General features: G+C 39.9%; 1 protein-coding gene across 1 annotated transcript in view; it reads left to right on the plus strand.

Annotated features, from left to right (window-relative positions):
• The window catches only part of ADIPOR2 (adiponectin receptor 2), a 51,807-nt gene that overhangs the window by 23,370 nt on the left and 10,771 nt on the right, over nucleotides 1-17,666 (plus strand). The window contains exons 3-4 of the mRNA XM_061206064.1: nucleotides 12,961-13,080; nucleotides 16,731-16,902. Of these exons, the coding sequence (XP_061062047.1) occupies nucleotides 12,961-13,080; nucleotides 16,731-16,902 (292 nt within the window). The remainder of the gene's footprint in view (nucleotides 1-12,960; nucleotides 13,081-16,730; nucleotides 16,903-17,666) is intronic.

Below are 17,666 nucleotides of genomic sequence, written 5' to 3' on the forward strand. Positions count from 1 at the left end.
ATTGGCAGGTGGACTCCCGACCACTGTGCCACCAGGGAAGCCCTACCATGACGCTTTTAAAAGAAGTTTGACAGATATCTGGGGTAAGAACTGTCTTCCTTGCTTACAGCTTTGCTTTCTTGTTGATGTTTTACAATAACATGTACTAGCAGCTAAGACTTCCCTAGTCAGGCTGAGCAACTTGACTTTCCCTCCGCTGCTACTTAGGCCTAAGCAGTCATCCAAGTAGTAAGAACTGTAGCTAGGTGGGGATGAGGACTGGGTTATCTTTTCTTTTTTATTGTAGTAAACACTGCACATACGTTATTGCTAACCGTATGCACTTTGTTGTGCCGCAGGTCTCTAGAGCTTTTCCATCTTGCGTGAGCGAAACGTCTACCCATTGAATAGCAACTCCCCATTTTCTCCACCCCGCCAGCCCTCGGCAACCACCATCCTACTTTCTGCTTCTATGAGTTTGACAGCTTTAGATACCTCATATAAACGGAATCATGTAGTATTTGTCCTTTTGTGACTGTCTTATTTCACTGAGCACAGTGTCGTCAACGTCTGTTCATGTTGTAGCATAAGACAAGCCTTTTTTTCCTAAGGCTGAGTGATATTTTATTGATATGTATATATCACTCTGTCTTTATCCATTCATCTGCTGATGGTTGTTTAGGTTGTTTCCACCTCTTGGCTATTGTGAGTAATGCTGCAAATATCTCTTCAAGGTACTGTTTTTAGTTCTTTTGGATTAATATCCAGCAGTGGGATTACTGGGTCATATGGTAGTTCTGTTTTTAATTTTTTAGGAGCTTCCATACTGCTTTCCATAGTAGCCGAACCATTTTACATTCCCATCAGCAGTGTACAAGGGTTCTAATTTCTCCATATCCTCATCAACACTTTATTTTCTTTTTTGATAATGGCTATCCTAACAGATGTGACTGTGGTATCTCATTGTAGTTTTGATTTGTGTTTCTCTGATGACTAGTGACGTTGAGCATCCTTTTCATATACCTATTGGCCATTTATATGTCTTTTGGAGATATGTCTATTCAAGTCCTTTGCGCATTTTTAAGTTGGGTTTGTTTTTGTTTTGTTTTTGTTTGTTTTTTGCTATTCAGTTATAGGAGTTCCTTATATATCTTGAATATTAACCCCTTATCAGATCCATGGTTTGCAGATATTTTCTCCTGTCCTTAGGTTACCTTTTCACTCTCAATTGTCTTCTTTGCTATGCAGGAGCTTTGTGGTATGACATAGTCCTACTTTTCTAATTTTGCTTTTGTTGTGATATCGGTGTCATATTTCTTCATGCCCAGTGTCACGAAGCTTTTTTTTTTTTCTTTTTTTTTTAGGAAATGGTCAACATCTTTAATCATTAGGGAAACTCAAGTCAAAACCTCAATGTGATACCACTTTACATGCACAAGAATGGTTAAAATTTTTTTGCAAGGGGGACAATTACAAGCATTCAGAAGATGCAAACCCTCATATATGCTGAGGGTAATATAAATGGTATAGCTGCTCTAGAAAAACTGTCATCAGTTCTTCAAAAAGTTAAACAGAGTTATCATATAACCCAGCAATACCACTTTTAGGTTTGTACCCAAGAGAAATAAAAATATACATCAAAACAAAAACTTTATATGTATGTGCCTAACAGCACTATTTATGAGTCAAAAAGTAGAAACAACTCAAATGTCCATCACTTACTTGATGAATAGATATATTAAATGAGATATATCCATAAAATGGAATATTTTTGGCAAAAAAAAAAAAAAAGAAATACTGTTACATACTACCACACGGATAAACCTTGAAAATATTCTGCTAAATGAAGGAAGCCAGTCTCAAAGACGACATATTTAATGATTCTGTTTATTTGAAATGTCTAGAATAGGCAAATCTATGGAGACAGAAAGTAGATTTGTGGTTGTCAAGTGCTGGGGGGATGGGGAAATGGGGAGTCACTGCTAATGGGTATGGGGTTTCTTTTGGGGTGATGAAAATGTTTTAAAATTGACTGTGTCATGAAGCTTTTCCTCTACATTTTCTTCTAGGATATTTATAGTTTCAGGTCTCACATTTAACTTTTTATTTTTTGGCTGTGCTGCGTGGCTTGTGGGATCTTAGATCCCCGACCAGATCAAACCAGGGCCCTTGGCAGTGAAAGCATAGAGTCCTAACCACTGGACTGCCGGGGAATTCACTCATTTAACTTATTTTTAGTTAAGTCATTTTGAATTTGTTTTTGTGTATGGTGTAAGCTAAGGGTCCAGTTTCATTCTTTTGCATGTGGATATCCAGTTTTTCCAACACCATTTGTTGAAGAGACTATCCTTTCCCCATTGTGTAGTCTTACCACTCTTGCCGAAGATCTGTATATGTGTGGGTTTATTTCTGTGCCCTCTGTTCTGTTGCATTGGTCTATATGGCTGTCTTTATGCCAGTACCATACTGCTTTGATTACTGTAGCTTTGTAATATGTCTCGAAGTCAGGAAGTGTGATGCCTCCAGCTTTGCTGTTCTTTCTCAGGACTGTTTGGACTATTCAGAGTCCTTTGTCATTCCATATGAATTTTAGGATTGTTTTTTCTATGACTGGGGTTATCTAAAAGGAAGTGGAAATGTAATAAGCAGAATTGGATGAGGCTTGACTTGGTTATTGAAGGACTAAAAGGCATTCCAGGCAAAGGGAATAGCAGATGTGAAGACTCAGAAGTAAGAAATAGCATGATGCTTTTAGGGAATAGTAATAATGATAATAGCTAACGTGTTTTGAGTATACATTGGTGTATATTGATGTGTGAACCTGCAAAATGTCTGGTATAGCTAGAGTGAAGGGTACAAGGGAGTCGGTTTGTTAGCAAGTGAGCCTAGACGATCGGGGCCTAAAATCCAGATCTTTAGCCTCCCAGTCCAGTGTTCTTCCACCCTCCAAAGTTCTTTCTGAAATGTGTAGTGTTGTGTATTGGTTGAAGTAGATAGACCATTACTTCTAGGCCTCTGGCTCTAAAGCATCAGCTCTTTTAACTGTATTTGCTGAACTTCATAGTTTGTGTTTTGTAACCGTCTATAGATAAAAACACAAAAGAGGCATTTCAAACCAGGTTACCCTTGATCTTTAGTTTTATGGCTTTATTTCGTATCTCTGAGTTTTTAAGGTATTAAGTTGAATAAAGAGAGCAGCCTTTATGGTTGTCCTACTTTTCCTCTGCTCCAAATTCTTCTTCATAAATGGGGACTGGAGCCAACTTTTCATTCATTCAACCTAGGAATTATTTTCTTGAACTGATTTGCTTTAACCAAACTTATAAGAATGCCACTGTATATTAGTTTATCATAAGAAAGCTAACTTGTAATTAGACTCCCGTCTGCCAGTCACTTCATTTTTTCTTGAGGAGGTCTACTTAGGAAATTCAGTTAAGATTAGAGGCAGTTGCTTTGTGAGAATTTTAAAAAAAACTTGGATGATTTTAAAGGTCTTTTCCATCAATCTTTGATAGAGATAACTAGTCTTTACAGGGTGAGTCTGTATGTTTCTAGGCTGGCCAAAGTGAGTGTTCAGATAGACTGGCTGTTGTACCTCCTCTGTTGGACGACACCAGAGATGCAGTCATCAGTGCTTACTCTTTCAGCTATCATTTTTTGAAGACACCTTAATTTCTACTAATCCCTGTGTTTGTATGTTAGCTATATCAGCTTGCTAATGCCCTTACTACACATTGCAGATTTCTAAATTTAAGGCTGGATTCAACCTGTCAACTTTCCAAAAAGACCATCAAAATAACCTGTTGATTTATATAACTGAATCACTTTGCTGTACACCTGAAACTAACACAACGTTGTAAATTAACTGTACTTCAGTTTAAAAAATGGTTAATAAAAAAAGCAAACAAACGAAAAATAACCTGTTGATGAGACTAAGCGAAGTCTCTTATTTACTGCAGTGAGAGTGAGCATCACTCTAAAGGGTCTTGCTTTAGAAAGGAGAGGCCATGGGTGGCTGTGTGTAGGGTGTGGGGTCTGACTTCTAGTGGTTTAAAGCAGGTCTTTCAATACAAAGATCACATTAACCTTGCGCAGAGTTTGTGATAGATTAGGACAGTTGGAGCAAGTCTAGTGAGCAAGTTCTTGCTTGATAAATGAGTAGGTTTGCCCAGTTCAGCAATTTATTATACTAAGGATCTGGTTGAGCAGTCTAATGTTAAGTGAATTTCTGAGAAGTTCCTAAAGCTAACAGCAAAGTTACCTACTGGTTTGTATTCTTAACCTTCCTGGGCAAGGATTTCCTGAACAAATGAAGTCATGTTGTATAGGGGCCTTAGATCTTAGTCCTCATAATTATGTGAATGCAGGAGCCTCAGTTCTCATTGACCTCTGTAGGGGCATATACATTTTAATCAAAATTTGCTGTCCTGGCCCTGGGTATCTTACATTTCCTTGACCTTTATCTTCTAATTGTGGATGGTGTTATGATTGTAGATCTCTGTGGCACTTTGTCTACTGACTTCAACTAGTACTTAAATATATAATTTATGTCTTGCCACTCCACTAAATGCACCCTAAGTTTCAGCTGAACTGAACTAGTCTCTTTTCTTCAAAATGGTACTTTTGCTTTTCCCTCTTGACAGTTCTTTTATTTCGTCTTTCCAAAATTCTATTCCTCATGCAGCCTTTCCCGAGCTCCACACTCCCTGCCTTTAAACTGGCTGTACCTTATTTCTTAGTCATTTATGTAGCTAATTCAGCCCTTTATTAGATTGTATGCCCATGGAAGACAGAGACTATATTTTACTCATCTTTTTAAAAATCCTCTTAATAAATATTTATTAAACTGAATTACTATGTTGAACTGAGTTGGGCTAAAGCAGATAAATGCCCAATAGACTGATGAATTATTTTCATATTAGACTTATCTTTAAGGACTTTCATCTTTATCACTCTGGTTCTCTCTTTCCAAAGGTAAAATACACTCCAGAGAATTAACATTTTAGGTTGCAGTTTGTATGGATCATCAGAGTTGGATATTGTTGTGTTTTGAGATATAACCCACTTTAACTCTTCTCACAGATGGACTTCACTGAAGATAGCAGGAGAAAAAGATTTGGAAGTGTCTTTGTACTCACTTCAGAGCATTGACCTCTCTTTAAGTTTAAATATAGTGATTTATTCATAGAAAACCTTAGAGAATTAAGGTTTATGCCTTTATTTTAGGCAGCTTTGGTTTTAATTGTTTATCATTTACAATGTCCTGTTTCTCTTCAAAATTTGTTTTGATAACAGAGATATGACAACAGGAGCAGAGCAGAGCAAATGTTTAACCCTTGTATGTGATCATCTTAGTATAGATGCAGTTTAGTATTGAAACAGATCTTTGGGTGCTGTGGTTTAGTGGCTACTAGAAGGGAAATTAAAAGTAATTTCCACTCATGACAAGGTAGTTCTTTAGAATTAATATTGGAAGACAGAGACTTTTATATATATAGTGCTCAGCACAGACTTTCCAAACCTTCATTATGTGGCAGAGCTATAAACTTGCCTGTGTGCCCCAGAGAAAACTTTTTTGTCCTGTGTTCTAGCCACTGCTTGACTCTACCACTTAATTCCTACATGTTATCCTCTGTTTAACCAGGGGAACTATATTTACCACCACCCACTCTGTGTAGATCCCTAATTAGCAACTCCACAATGCTTGAACACAACAAGTAACTATTTATGGTCTAGTGTTTTAGACATTTGTTTTTTGAGGACATGTTGGTGAGTATTCTGTAATAGGAGGGTGAGAAGTGGGGATAATGTTTGGTAGATCAGCAGACTTATTAATACTTTGCTCTTCTGAAGGAAATGTTCTTTTATAAAAATTCAGAAATCTTGCTGACATGTTGGGATGGGTGGAAGTATTTATCTTTACTGGGGTGTGTATTTGACCACTGACCACATTCTGCTTCATAACACATACACTGGACCATGGGAGGTGGAAATATTACCGTTGGTGGTATTTATTAATAAAAAACTGACTCCCCCCCCCCCAAAAAAAAACCTGGATGAAGCTACATATCTTAGTAATGTAATCTACAGTGAAATTCTTGCCTTACATATAGGATCGCATTCTTTGAATTGAGGTTAGCTTTTTAGAAGCACCATTTTGGATAGAAGGGCAGTTGTAAAAGATGAGAAGAGAAATGCATACAGGCAGTCCTAATGCTTTGCAAGTTTCCGGCATGCATGAGTTTCAGCTACCATGCGTTTGTTAAATAATACCAGTCCCTCCACAGTATGGTTCAAATTTTAGTTACTGTGGTATATTTACTGTGAAGTAATTCTTAAAGTACCAACTCTCTGCTGTCTCTCCAGTCCACAGATGATGGTGCAAATAGTAGATGTCCATTGTATTGATGACTTCTTTGAAAGTCTGTCAGTGACTGGTCAGTGTACATCTGTTACTCACTTAATCCATGAAACAGCAAAGTGTGTTGCTTCCCAGTGATAAACCCATGTGACCCTTTATAAAAATGGATAATCAAAAGAGGGAATTGGATGACAAAGATAAAAGTGAAGCAAAGAAATGAAGGTGATAATGGCGAGCGTGAAGATCAAGTCAAACATAAATAGGAGTTAGAGAAGCAATAGCTGACTGTGGGAATGTTGGCACTGCCTGCCGCCACTTAAGAGATTCTAGATCTGCAGCCAGAGGATCTTAGTGAGGGCAGGCTTGTCGCCATAAAGGAGTATCGTGTGACAGAGGATGTGGATGGCCAGTGGCAGACAGAAAGGTCAGATGAAAGGAATGCCTAAGGATGTTTCATGACTTTGAAAGTGCAAAGAATAAAACGTTGAAACCCTGATCCAAACTTAGAAAGTACGACAGTTTGCCAAGGCATAGAGAATATGCTCACTGTGTGTTACAAGTTAAACAAGAAGGCACACACTGCTCACATCACTCTTGGTAACTTTTTTTAACCAATAAACACTTAATTCTCAGTGTTTCTGTTCTAAAATATAGCATGCTAAATAAATACTGGTTTTTACTAGTCTGTTTCTTTGTACATGTAAAACTGACAGAGATTTTAATGTTTTGACAGCATTTTGTTAAGGTCATGGAATAGTCCCCACTGGTCATTAAGATTGCCGTGTGTGATTTTGGCTTGCACAGTTTTTACATGCTGAGCTACCACGCGGAACGAGGGCTGTCTGTATGTGTCGTGGCCTTTTGGCCCAATGTCTGTTACCCACAGAAACAGGCCGTTTCATAACTAGAAAACTGCGTGAGGGGAATGAACAGAGCAGGAACTCTGTGGACCTGAGTTGAATTTCTGACTCTAGGTGTGTTACCTTGAACACATCATTTAACCTCAGGTTTCTCATCTCTAAAGTGGTAGCTGCTCAGTGAATACTTCTTGAGTTTTTTGAATGAATGCTTACCGTTTAGCCCCGGCACTAGTAACCACTTATTAGTAAGTAGCTCACTTATTAGCATCTTTCACAGTGAAGGATCTGATAAGTTGTTTTTTTTTTTTTTCTGATGTGAACACAGTATTGAACTGTGACATACATAATTTGAGGTGTATAGACCCTCTCATTATTTCTTTAGATCAGAGTTTCTCACTCCCTGGTGACATTTTGCCATTGTAGGATGTTTAACAGTATTCTGGCCCCTACCTACTGGATGCCAGTAGCATTCCCACCACTTGTGACATGTAAAAGTGAATCCAGTTATTGCCAGATGTCCCCTGGGAGGGGGTGGGGGTAAAATTCCCCCTAGCTGAGATCAAACTGCTTTAGACTTTTAAAGTATTTTCTAATTTATTTCTCTCCTTTCCTGTTTCCCTTCTTCAACCGGACCTTCTCTCTGTTGCCAAAGTGATAGTTTCCAAATGCAAGTCTAGTGCTCAGCTTGCTCTGCTCTCATATCCATTAAATGCTCAGCTTTGCCTGCAGGATAAAGCCTGAAGCCCAGTAGCATCAGAAGCTTTTAAGGAGCTGATTCCTACCTAACTTCACCTCCATTCCTCTCCCTCCTTTTTTTTTTTTTTTTAAGCATTTTATTGAGGGATGATTTACACAAACATTGTATTATGGGGTAATTTAAACACAGTAAAATGCCCAAATCTTAGATATACAGCACAGTGACACTACATACGTGTGACAACCATGCAGATCAAGATGCAGGTTATTTCCATCATTCAGAAACTTCCCTTATGCCCTTCCAGTCAGTAACCCCTCCCTCACCCCCATTCCCAGTGGTTGCCATTATTGTGACTTCTGCCACAGTAGATTTGTTTTGCTTGTTGCTGACCTTGATATAAATGGAATCATGTGATACACACTGTCTTAATAATTGGCTTCTTTCACTTGGCATGTTTCTGCTACTCACCCATATTGTTTTGTGTCAGTTATTTATTACGAAAGAGTATTCTGTTATATAAATATATCACACTTGTTTATCCAGTTGCTTATTGTTAGACAATTGGGTTATTTCTGGTTTTTCACTATTATGAATAAAGCTACATTGTGCGTCTTTTCCTTCTTTAAAAATTTTTTATTGTGGCAAAATTTATAATGTAAAATTTGCCATTCTAACCCCTTTAAAGTATACAATTCAGTGACACTAATTGTATTCACAATGTTGTGCAACCATTACTGTTACTTCCAAAGTTTTTCATCGCCCCAGAAAGACTTAAGGAGTAACTCTTCATTCCTTCCTCCCCGCAGCCCAGTGTTTGGGAACCTCTAGTTTACTTTCTGTCTCTGTGAATTTGGTTATTCTAGGTATTTCATGTAAGTGGAATTGTTGTGTGGGGTGCATTTCACTGAGCATGATGTTCTCAAAGTTTATCCCTGTGGTGGCCTGCGCCAGAACTTCATTCCTTTTTTTTTTTTTTTTAAACTTTTTATTTTATGTTGTAGTATCGTTGATTAACAACGTGTTAGTTTCAGGTATACAACAAAGTGATTCAATTATACATACACATGTATCTATTCTTTTTCAAACTCTTTTCCCAGTTAGGTTGTTACAGAATATTGAGCACAGTTCCCTGTGCTATACAGTAGGTCCCTGTTGGTTATCTATTTTAAATATAGCCTTGTGTACATGTCAATCCCAAACTCCCTAACTATCCCCCCCCCCGCACTGTAACCGTAAGTTTGTTCTCTAAGTCTGTGAGTCTGTTTCTGTTTTGTAAATAAGTTCATTTGTATCTTTTTTTTTTTTTTTAGATTCTGCATGTGAGCATACGATATTTCTCTTTGTCTGACTTATTTCACCCAGTATGACAATCTCTAGGTCCATCCATGTTGTTGCAGATGGCATTATTTCATTCTTTTTAATGGCTGAGTAATATTCCATTGTATATGTGCACCACATCTTCTGTATCCACTCTTCATTCCTTTGTATGACTGACTAGTATTCTGTTGTTAGCTAGGCTGGGTCTCTTCCGTCATCCACAGGCATTTGGATTGTTTCCTTACTCACCTCCTTTGACCTCACATCACGTTTACTTTGTTGCCACAGCTGTGCTAAACTCTGTACTCTTTGTATGGAGCTTTTTCTTCCCTCTGTGTTTTTGGATTCGGGCTGTTACCTTTCCCTGTCATGTCTGACTGGTGAACTCTTTTTTTTTTTTTTAAACTTTGGGTTTATTTATTTATTTATTTATGGCTGTGTTGGGTCTTCGTTTCTGTGCGAGGGCTTTCTCTAGTTGCCGCAAGTGGGGGCCACTCTTCATCACGGTGCACGGGCCTCTCATTATCGTGGCCTCTCTTGTAGCAGAGCACAGGCTCCAGACGCGCAAGCTCAGTAATTGTGGCTCACGGGCCTAGTTGCTCTGCGGCGTGTGGGATCCTCCCAGACCAGGGCTCGAACCCATGTCCCCTGCATTGGCAGGCAGATTCTCAACCACTGCGCCACCAGGGAAGCCCTGACTGGTGAACTCTTAACACATTTTCCAGGGCTTGCTTCAGATGTTACCTTTCTGGAAAACTTTCTAGCAGTGCCAGAGTTAACTTTTCTCTTTTCTGTTTGCATCAGACCTTGTCCATACTATAGACTAGCTCATTGCTGTGGTTTTTTTTTTTTTTTTTTTTTACTTACATGGGTGCCTTCGCCACTAGGCTGTGGCACCTACTTCAGTGTTCTCAGTACATAGCCCATCATCATGAGAAAGACCATCACTTATTTATTGCCCGAGTCCTAGGCCCTGGGATAGTTTCTTTTATTCATTATCTTTGTTCCTTAAACAGATGTGCAGTGTAGTGCAGTGTTGTTAAAATCATTTTGCAGATGAGGAAACTGATGCTTAGTGAGATTGTATATAGTTTTGTCAAAGATTATACAATTTATCATTAGTCAAGGTTTATCTGGCTTCAGACTCACTTTTATCCATTGGGAAGCCAACTTTTCCTAAAAACTGTTTAAGTGAATGAACAATTTTTTCCTCTGGTGTTCAACCGAGACCATACATCTTGCATTCTCAATGTTTTCTGTTTTCTTGTAATAAACATGTGTTAAGCACTGCTGAGAAGCAAAGCTGTCCTTCCCCATAGCAGTGCCATTGTTCTCCTCCCTCCCTGTGACGGGGAGTTGAAGCATTCATCTCTCTTTCCTGTAGACGTGGACAGTGGTGGGTGCCCACCCAGAGAGGCACCCTCTCCTCATCTTCCTTACCTCAGTCTATAGTGAAGGTTACCTATGTGAAGTGCCTTTGCTTCTGCCAGTGAGGCTGCCTTGCCTTTCCCTATCAGTGGTCCTCCATGAAGCCAAGTGCACTTGATCCCATTGGTATCTCAGACTGTCTGCAACTTAGTCAGGTTTTACTTTTGATAGTACAGGAAACATTTAACTGTGTTCTATGTGCTTATTTGTAGTTTTATTGGAAACTGCTGGCATGATTTATTTGTCTGAGAATCAAGATTGAATCCATGTTTCTGTTTCTCTTTGTAAAGAATGAACATGTTAAACATGCATAAATATTGGACCTATTTTATGTTTTATATAAATTTACATTTTATACTTTAAAAAATCAGTCCGCTAATCATTTCAAGCTGTTGTCTATTTTCAGTTTTCATATAATTGATGATTTAATGGAATTTTATCACTTTTATTTTGTTTAATAAGGCACAATCCTTAAATCTTTTAAAGCATTAATTAATCTAGCAACTTTGTAAGTATATAAAATATTGGCACAGAGCTGTTCTGGGAGCAATGGAAGAAGACAAACATACACTAAAATCTAGTTTAGGAAGCGTTACAGTGAAAAAGTAACATTCTATCAAATATGAAATAAAACAGTGTAAGCCAGTGAACAAGAGCTGTATATTAGTTGTCAAATGAGCAGTCTGGACTTGAAGTGCTGAAGAAATTCAGAAGAGAAGGCATGTTATGGGTTAGGTGGAGCCTACATTTTCTGGTGAAAATGGCTTCTTGTTTGCGGGGAGTGAAACACATTGAAATGTTACAATGGTTTGTAGCCCTCCAGACAGCTGTGTTAATATCTGTGTCATTGAAATTTCACAGGATTGGGGGAAGCAATCTAAAAAATGTTCCTAGAAAGGTGGAGGGGTGTGGGAGGGAAACGTGGAACCTTCTTGGAGGAAAGGTAGAGAAACACTATGCGAGAGTAGTTAAGAGGTTTAAACAGGAGCATGATGGTGATGGGCTGGCATGGAGGGGCAGGGAGGTAAGTTTTAGGTAAGTAGAGAAGGGAAGGGTGTTTTATTGGTGAGAATAGTAGAGAAGCAGATTCAAGATAGTTTTCTTGGAGAGCATAATTTTTAAAAAATTGAGATTGGGTGCATAGCATGTCTCACATGCTGCTTAATAGCCTCTAGTTATCTTGAAAAGTGAAGAAAAGAAAGTAAAATCTTAGGATTTCTTTTGAAACATGTTCAAATTCAAGTTTTGTGGTAGATGACCTGCGTGCGCTCAGCCTCCCCGGCTGGTTTTCTGATTGCAGGGAGAGGATCAGTTCACTCCCTCAGGCAGGCAGTTATGTGAGCAGCGCTGTTCACCTGGCAGACACTTAGCTTAGGAAGTAGTTTCCTGTGGTGTCATTATTCACTGAGTGACAGAACCACCAAATTGTAGAGAATGGAGAAGACTGGAGAGATGTTAACTTCTCCTTTTAGATGGAAATGAGAAAATTGAGGCTCAGAAAGGTTGAGAGACCTGTCTAGAAGACCATCGACGTTGGCGGTTAAACCAGGCTCACTCCTGGCGTCTCCTGAGTTCTAGTTCATTGCCCTTCTTACAGCTTCACTTCGTCTAAACCAGCAGGCACCTGGACCTGAAGACTGCAGGTTGTCACGTCTTCCTGCATTTCCCCAGACACAGTGATCATTTCCTCACCTGTGTGCAAAGACGAGGGGTTTCGTCTTTTTTTACTTTTCCACTTTGTTAGTTTTAACCTTGGGCCATTTATTTAACCTCTTTGCCTAATGTTCTTTATGTGTTTAGATAAGAATACTAATCTAGTAAGGTGGTTGTCAGGATTAAGTTAGATGGCCTTTCCTTTGTGCTTGGTGTATTTTAAGAATTTAGTAAATGTAGTTTTTTTCCTCCTTTCTTTCTTTTCCGCTAGAGCACTTACCACATTGTATTTATTTTACATGTGCCAGGTGGGATTCTTGGAGATTTCCCCTCAATAATCTCTCAACTTTATATGTGTAATAGTATTATGTGGTCTATGGGTATAATTCTTAAAACGAAAAACAAAGCATTCAAGGCTACTCCTTGAATAGGAATGCTGCTGCCATAGTTCAGTTGTCTGTCAGAGAAGAATCAGGCACCTCTTGTTCATTTTCAGTACTCATAACAATTCTATAATAAACAGACCTTACTTCCTATATTGTTACGTGTCTGAGCCTTGTTTTGACCTTAAGAGAATCTCATTGTAATTCTTCAAGGAAAAGGTATTGTTTGGTTCCTTTGGCTCCTGGTCTCTGTCCCTCACTGTTTCTGTGATTGCCTTGCAGAGCTTGGAGGAACGTCGGTGCGATGATGGAGCGTCTCAGGAGGACGAGGGGTTTATGGGCATGTCCCCCCTCTTACAAGCCCACCACGCCATGGAGAGAATGGAAGAGTTTGTGTGTAAGGTAAGGTGGCCCTTTCTTGTTGTTTCCATGCTGTATGTTTAGTCCTTCCCAAACAGGAACCTTTAAGGAGAGAGGCGTGTGGCGGTGTGGGGGGCAGAAGCAGGGTCAAGACTTTAACCCTGTTCATGGCACAAGTTCTTTGTTTGCCTGCACAGCCGTGATAAAGGTTTGCTAACACTACATTATCCAGCTGGGAAACAAGGCTTTCCTGAAAATAGGTTCACAGAGTAGATGTCTTGTTGACCATTTAGACAAACAGAATGAAAAAAATTGGGGGTGTTCGATGCCTGGAGATACTGAAGTGCCATCTCCAAGTCCCTTGAATCTGTTCTACTGTGATAGCAAATGTGCTACTCTCCTAGGGCTTGTGTGGCTAATCAGACTCCTCTTCAGATAGGAGCTGCCCAGTTTTCACACACATCTAGTATCTTCAGTGTAGCTGTGTTTTCTGATTCATTAGGATCCATGTGGGGATTTTTTCCCCCCTAAAATGGTAACTGGAATTGGGGTTGCTTGTTTAGAGAAGATGGTCAGGGACCCTGGTACGGGTATAGCCGCTCGGGCCATCTGATCCATAGGAGCCCTGGCAGGCATGACCTCAGGTCAGCACAGTTCAGTGTGCGTGTGTGTGTGTGTGTGTGTGTGTGTGTGTGTGTGTAAATTCATTTATTAAACATTTTTGAAGGACTCTTGATCATTTAGAGAAAAATTTTTCTGACACTTAGCTTTTTCATGAGTTTTATGAAACCAAGACTTTTTATGCATGTAGTCGTAGATCCTGAAAACTAAATTTAGGTTTTCCTACATTCACAATGATTCTAGAAATAATTGGGGCCAGTTGACTTAGAGTCCTATACTTTGGACCAGAGCTGAGAAGAGAATGTTATAATCTGGATATAGACATCTCTTCCAAGACAGAGGGATTGGGGGGTGGGGGGAGTAGGGGGCGGGGAGGAGTGGTGGGAGGGTCTAAACATTTATGGATCTACTTGTAGAGCCTCGGAAATTTGAATCGGTGTTTGAAAACTGGTGAAGAAAAAGCCAAGCAAAACAATAGACCCATTCTAGTAATCAGTGTCTCTGGAGAATTGGCACAAAGGGATACAAAAGATATATTTTGTTTTTCAAAAAGCAAGTTTGGTGTTAAATCTCAAAGTTCAATATTCAGTGTCCGGCCATTAGGGATTTTTATATTAATGGATCCGTGGGGTCCTGTAGCTAACTTGACTGTCTTTTTGTTCTCCCTTCTGAACCAAGAGTAGAGAATAAAGCAGATAAAACTTTCCAGTTTAAGAGCTAATGGGTGAATAAATGGGCACTTTTTTGCTACAGACTATAATTTACTGAAGGAAAAGTAGTGATTATTACCAGCCCTTTATCATCCGCTAGCAGTGTGTCTGTGATCAGAGGGAGAGGCTTCCTGGGTCGCCCCACACACCGCGGCCCAGCACCTGACTGTCCTTGATAAACCTAGTGACACAGGGTTCTTTCTTGGATTGGAAACAAGTAAACAGACAGTTTAAAATGAAGTAAGTGTCCTGTCACCTTGCTGGTCCAGGTACTTTCCCTTTTGGAAAAGCTTTTCTTGTAGGGATAGGGAATAAAACCGTTTAGGCTTACAGAGTATCCAAGTTTGATCTTGGTGTCTCTTTCCCAGCCTTCAGTAGTTGCTGTTTACGAGCATTGTCAGGCCCATGTGGGATAGGAGGTGTTCTGTGGGTCACTTTTGTAAATTAAGTTTTGTGCATTATATGGTCTAATACAAACCTAGTGGACCGTTGCTAAGATGTTTGAGTTAGGCATTGTCCTTGTCAAGCTTATAAATAAATGTGTGTTTGACTAAGCTGTGACCTTATTCTTCCCCAGGAGGGGAAAGAGAATACCTGTTTGGGTTGGCATTTGGCTACACTGCAAGTTGAACCACGCGGGTGCAGTGTCTGAAAATGACACTATTACAGTATAATTATGAAAGCACAGCTCCTTGGTCCAGTCTTTAGACACCAGAATGTTTGTTTAGAAACAATGGGGAAAGTCACTCTGACATTGTAAGCATATGTAACTAGTAAGAAACTCGGCATTCTTTTTGACTATTTTGGCTGTGTGATGGATGACACAGTAGCACTTTTCATATGATCACAGCAGAGCTGTTTCCATGTTGTGAACTGCCTTGAGGGAGGTGAGGATTGATTTCTATCTTAGAAAATAAAATGCTACCAAAATAAAACAGAGTAGCAGCATCTTGTAACAAATTATTTTATTTTGTTGTATGTTAGGAACAAGCAGGGAATGACCAGATTAGCCCAGGCCTCAGGTTTTGAGTTAGAAGGTGAAAGGGCCAGCGGGGAGGGTAGGGAGAGAAGGGAGAGTGAGTTTGAGTATGAAGAGTGTCACTGCTATTCTTCAGTTGTTTGTGTCCACTCCCTTTGGAGATCCACAGAGGATCAGTTCTCTGAAAATGCCCCTAAGGAAGGATTAGGGGGAGCAGAGAACAGCAGACTCTTGTGGAGGGAAAGGGTGGGCATGGTGGCTGGCCAGTGTGGGGTTCAGCCGTGCTGCTGGTCACAGGGACGTCGATGTCAGAGTGGAAGCCACAGGTAGACATGTTCCTACATCCTTCCTTGCATCTTTTTGGCTCAGCAGAAGCAGGTTAGTTTAGGCTTAAGTGATTTTGTGGTGTGAGCTCACTGGGCTGAGAGACGTGATTAGGAGCAGAGTGAAGACACACCCTTTTTAGGAGGGGCTTCCACACTCCTGACCCCTTTCCTTTAGAGTCTGATGGGGGCCTGACGGCGAGGAAAGAGGGGACCCGGACGGCAGGAGGGCTGAGCCCCTTTGCCGGCTCCCCAGCATTGGTCCTGAGCTCTCAGGTGGCAGCCTGTGGGGACGGCAGGACTGCGCATCACCTGTGGGGTGGATGCTGGGGTTTGCCGCCTCATTTATGAGGTGCTTTGGGTCATTTCCTGTGATCCTCACAGCTTCCTCACCAAGTGATCGAAGCACTCGTGTCCTCGTTTTATAAATGCGGACGCTGAGGCTTGAGGATTTTGTAATTAATTAAAGCTCATTCAACTAGTTAACGGCAGAGATTCAAGATCTTCTGACCCCTGTGCTCTTCTCTACTTGCCGCATTTGCTGTGATGGGAAGAGAAAGAGTGAGGGAGAGGGAGAGACTTCAGCGGAAGGTACACAAGTGTGATTCTATGTTCTTTTTTCACCAACAGGAATATTAAGTATAAAAATGGTCTTATTTAACACGACAGGGATTTTTCAGAGGTAGAGTCTGTGGTGGAGGATGAAGGAGGGGGCGTCTGTATGGGTGGGACTTCAGCCTCCTCACCCTACCTTTAGCCAGACTGAAACAGAGCTTGAAAGCACTCTTTTTGGGTATTTTCTATAACTTCATTTCATTTGCTCTTCCCTTTTCCTAAGAAAAGTCCTGTCCCCACTCCCCCATCCCCTGCCTTTAAAAAAATGTTTTTCCTCAATCAAGTTTTTAAAACCTCAGAATATAGGACATTATACCTTTGAATGTTATTTGTCTTTCTAAAGATAAGGTATTTTTTCTCATTATAAGCCAGTGTGGTAAGAGATAGCTGTCAGTATTGCTCAGTTGACATTAAACTCAGACGTATTTGCTAATATTCTTCTAGGTCTGGGAAGGTCGGTGGCGAGTAATCCCTCATGATGTGTTACCCGACTGGCTCAAGGATAACGACTTCCTCTTGCATGGACACCGGCCCCCTATGCCTTCTTTCCGGGCCTGTTTTAAGAGCATTTTCAGAATACACACTGAGACAGGCAACATCTGGACACATCTCTTAGGTATGTAACAGCAGTGATATAATGTGATCATTCTGTTTCTCCCCTCACCAGTGTATTTGAGGGTAAGGACGGAACTTAAAAGATGTATTTTGGATTTGCCGTTTTTGTTTTCTGGATTTCTAATGATGAAGTTTCTCAGTGGTTGTCTCTGTGGTAGTCCTCGTTGACACGATGATTTTATTATAGCTAGGTTGTATTTCTGTCTACTAGATTTTCAGACATGTCCTTAAACCAGGCAAAGGAAAAGGCACTGTACAGAATGGGGTATAATATTTTAATGAGCATGGAGAGGACGGTAGTTATTTAATAGAAGTAAGCTGATTTTTGAAAGTCATTACTTAGAATATTCACAATTCAATTTCAGTTTGGCTTGAAGTAGAATGTGATCTATGATATTTCTTTCCATCATGATTGCACATTAAAGAAAGAATGCAGTGGGGGAGAGAACAGTCTTTTCAACAAATGGTGTTGGGGAAAACTGAGTAACTAGTATGCAAAAGAATGAAGCTGGACTCCTAATTCACACAATATAGAAAAATTAAGATGGATCAAAGACCCAAACATAAGAGCTAAAACTATGAACCCATTAGGAGAGAACATAGATGTAAATCTTTATGACCTTGGATTAAGTGACAGTTTCTTAGAATTGACACCTAAAGCATAAGCAACCAAAGAAAAAATAAATTGTACTTGATCGAAATTAAAAACTTGGGACTTCCCTGGTGGTCCAGTGATTAAGAATCCGCCTTCCAATGCAGGGGACA

Source organism: Eubalaena glacialis, chromosome 11 (genome assembly GCF_028564815.1).
Source record: "Eubalaena glacialis isolate mEubGla1 chromosome 11, mEubGla1.1.hap2.+ XY, whole genome shotgun sequence".
NCBI classification, from domain to species: domain Eukaryota; kingdom Metazoa; phylum Chordata; class Mammalia; order Artiodactyla; family Balaenidae; genus Eubalaena; species Eubalaena glacialis.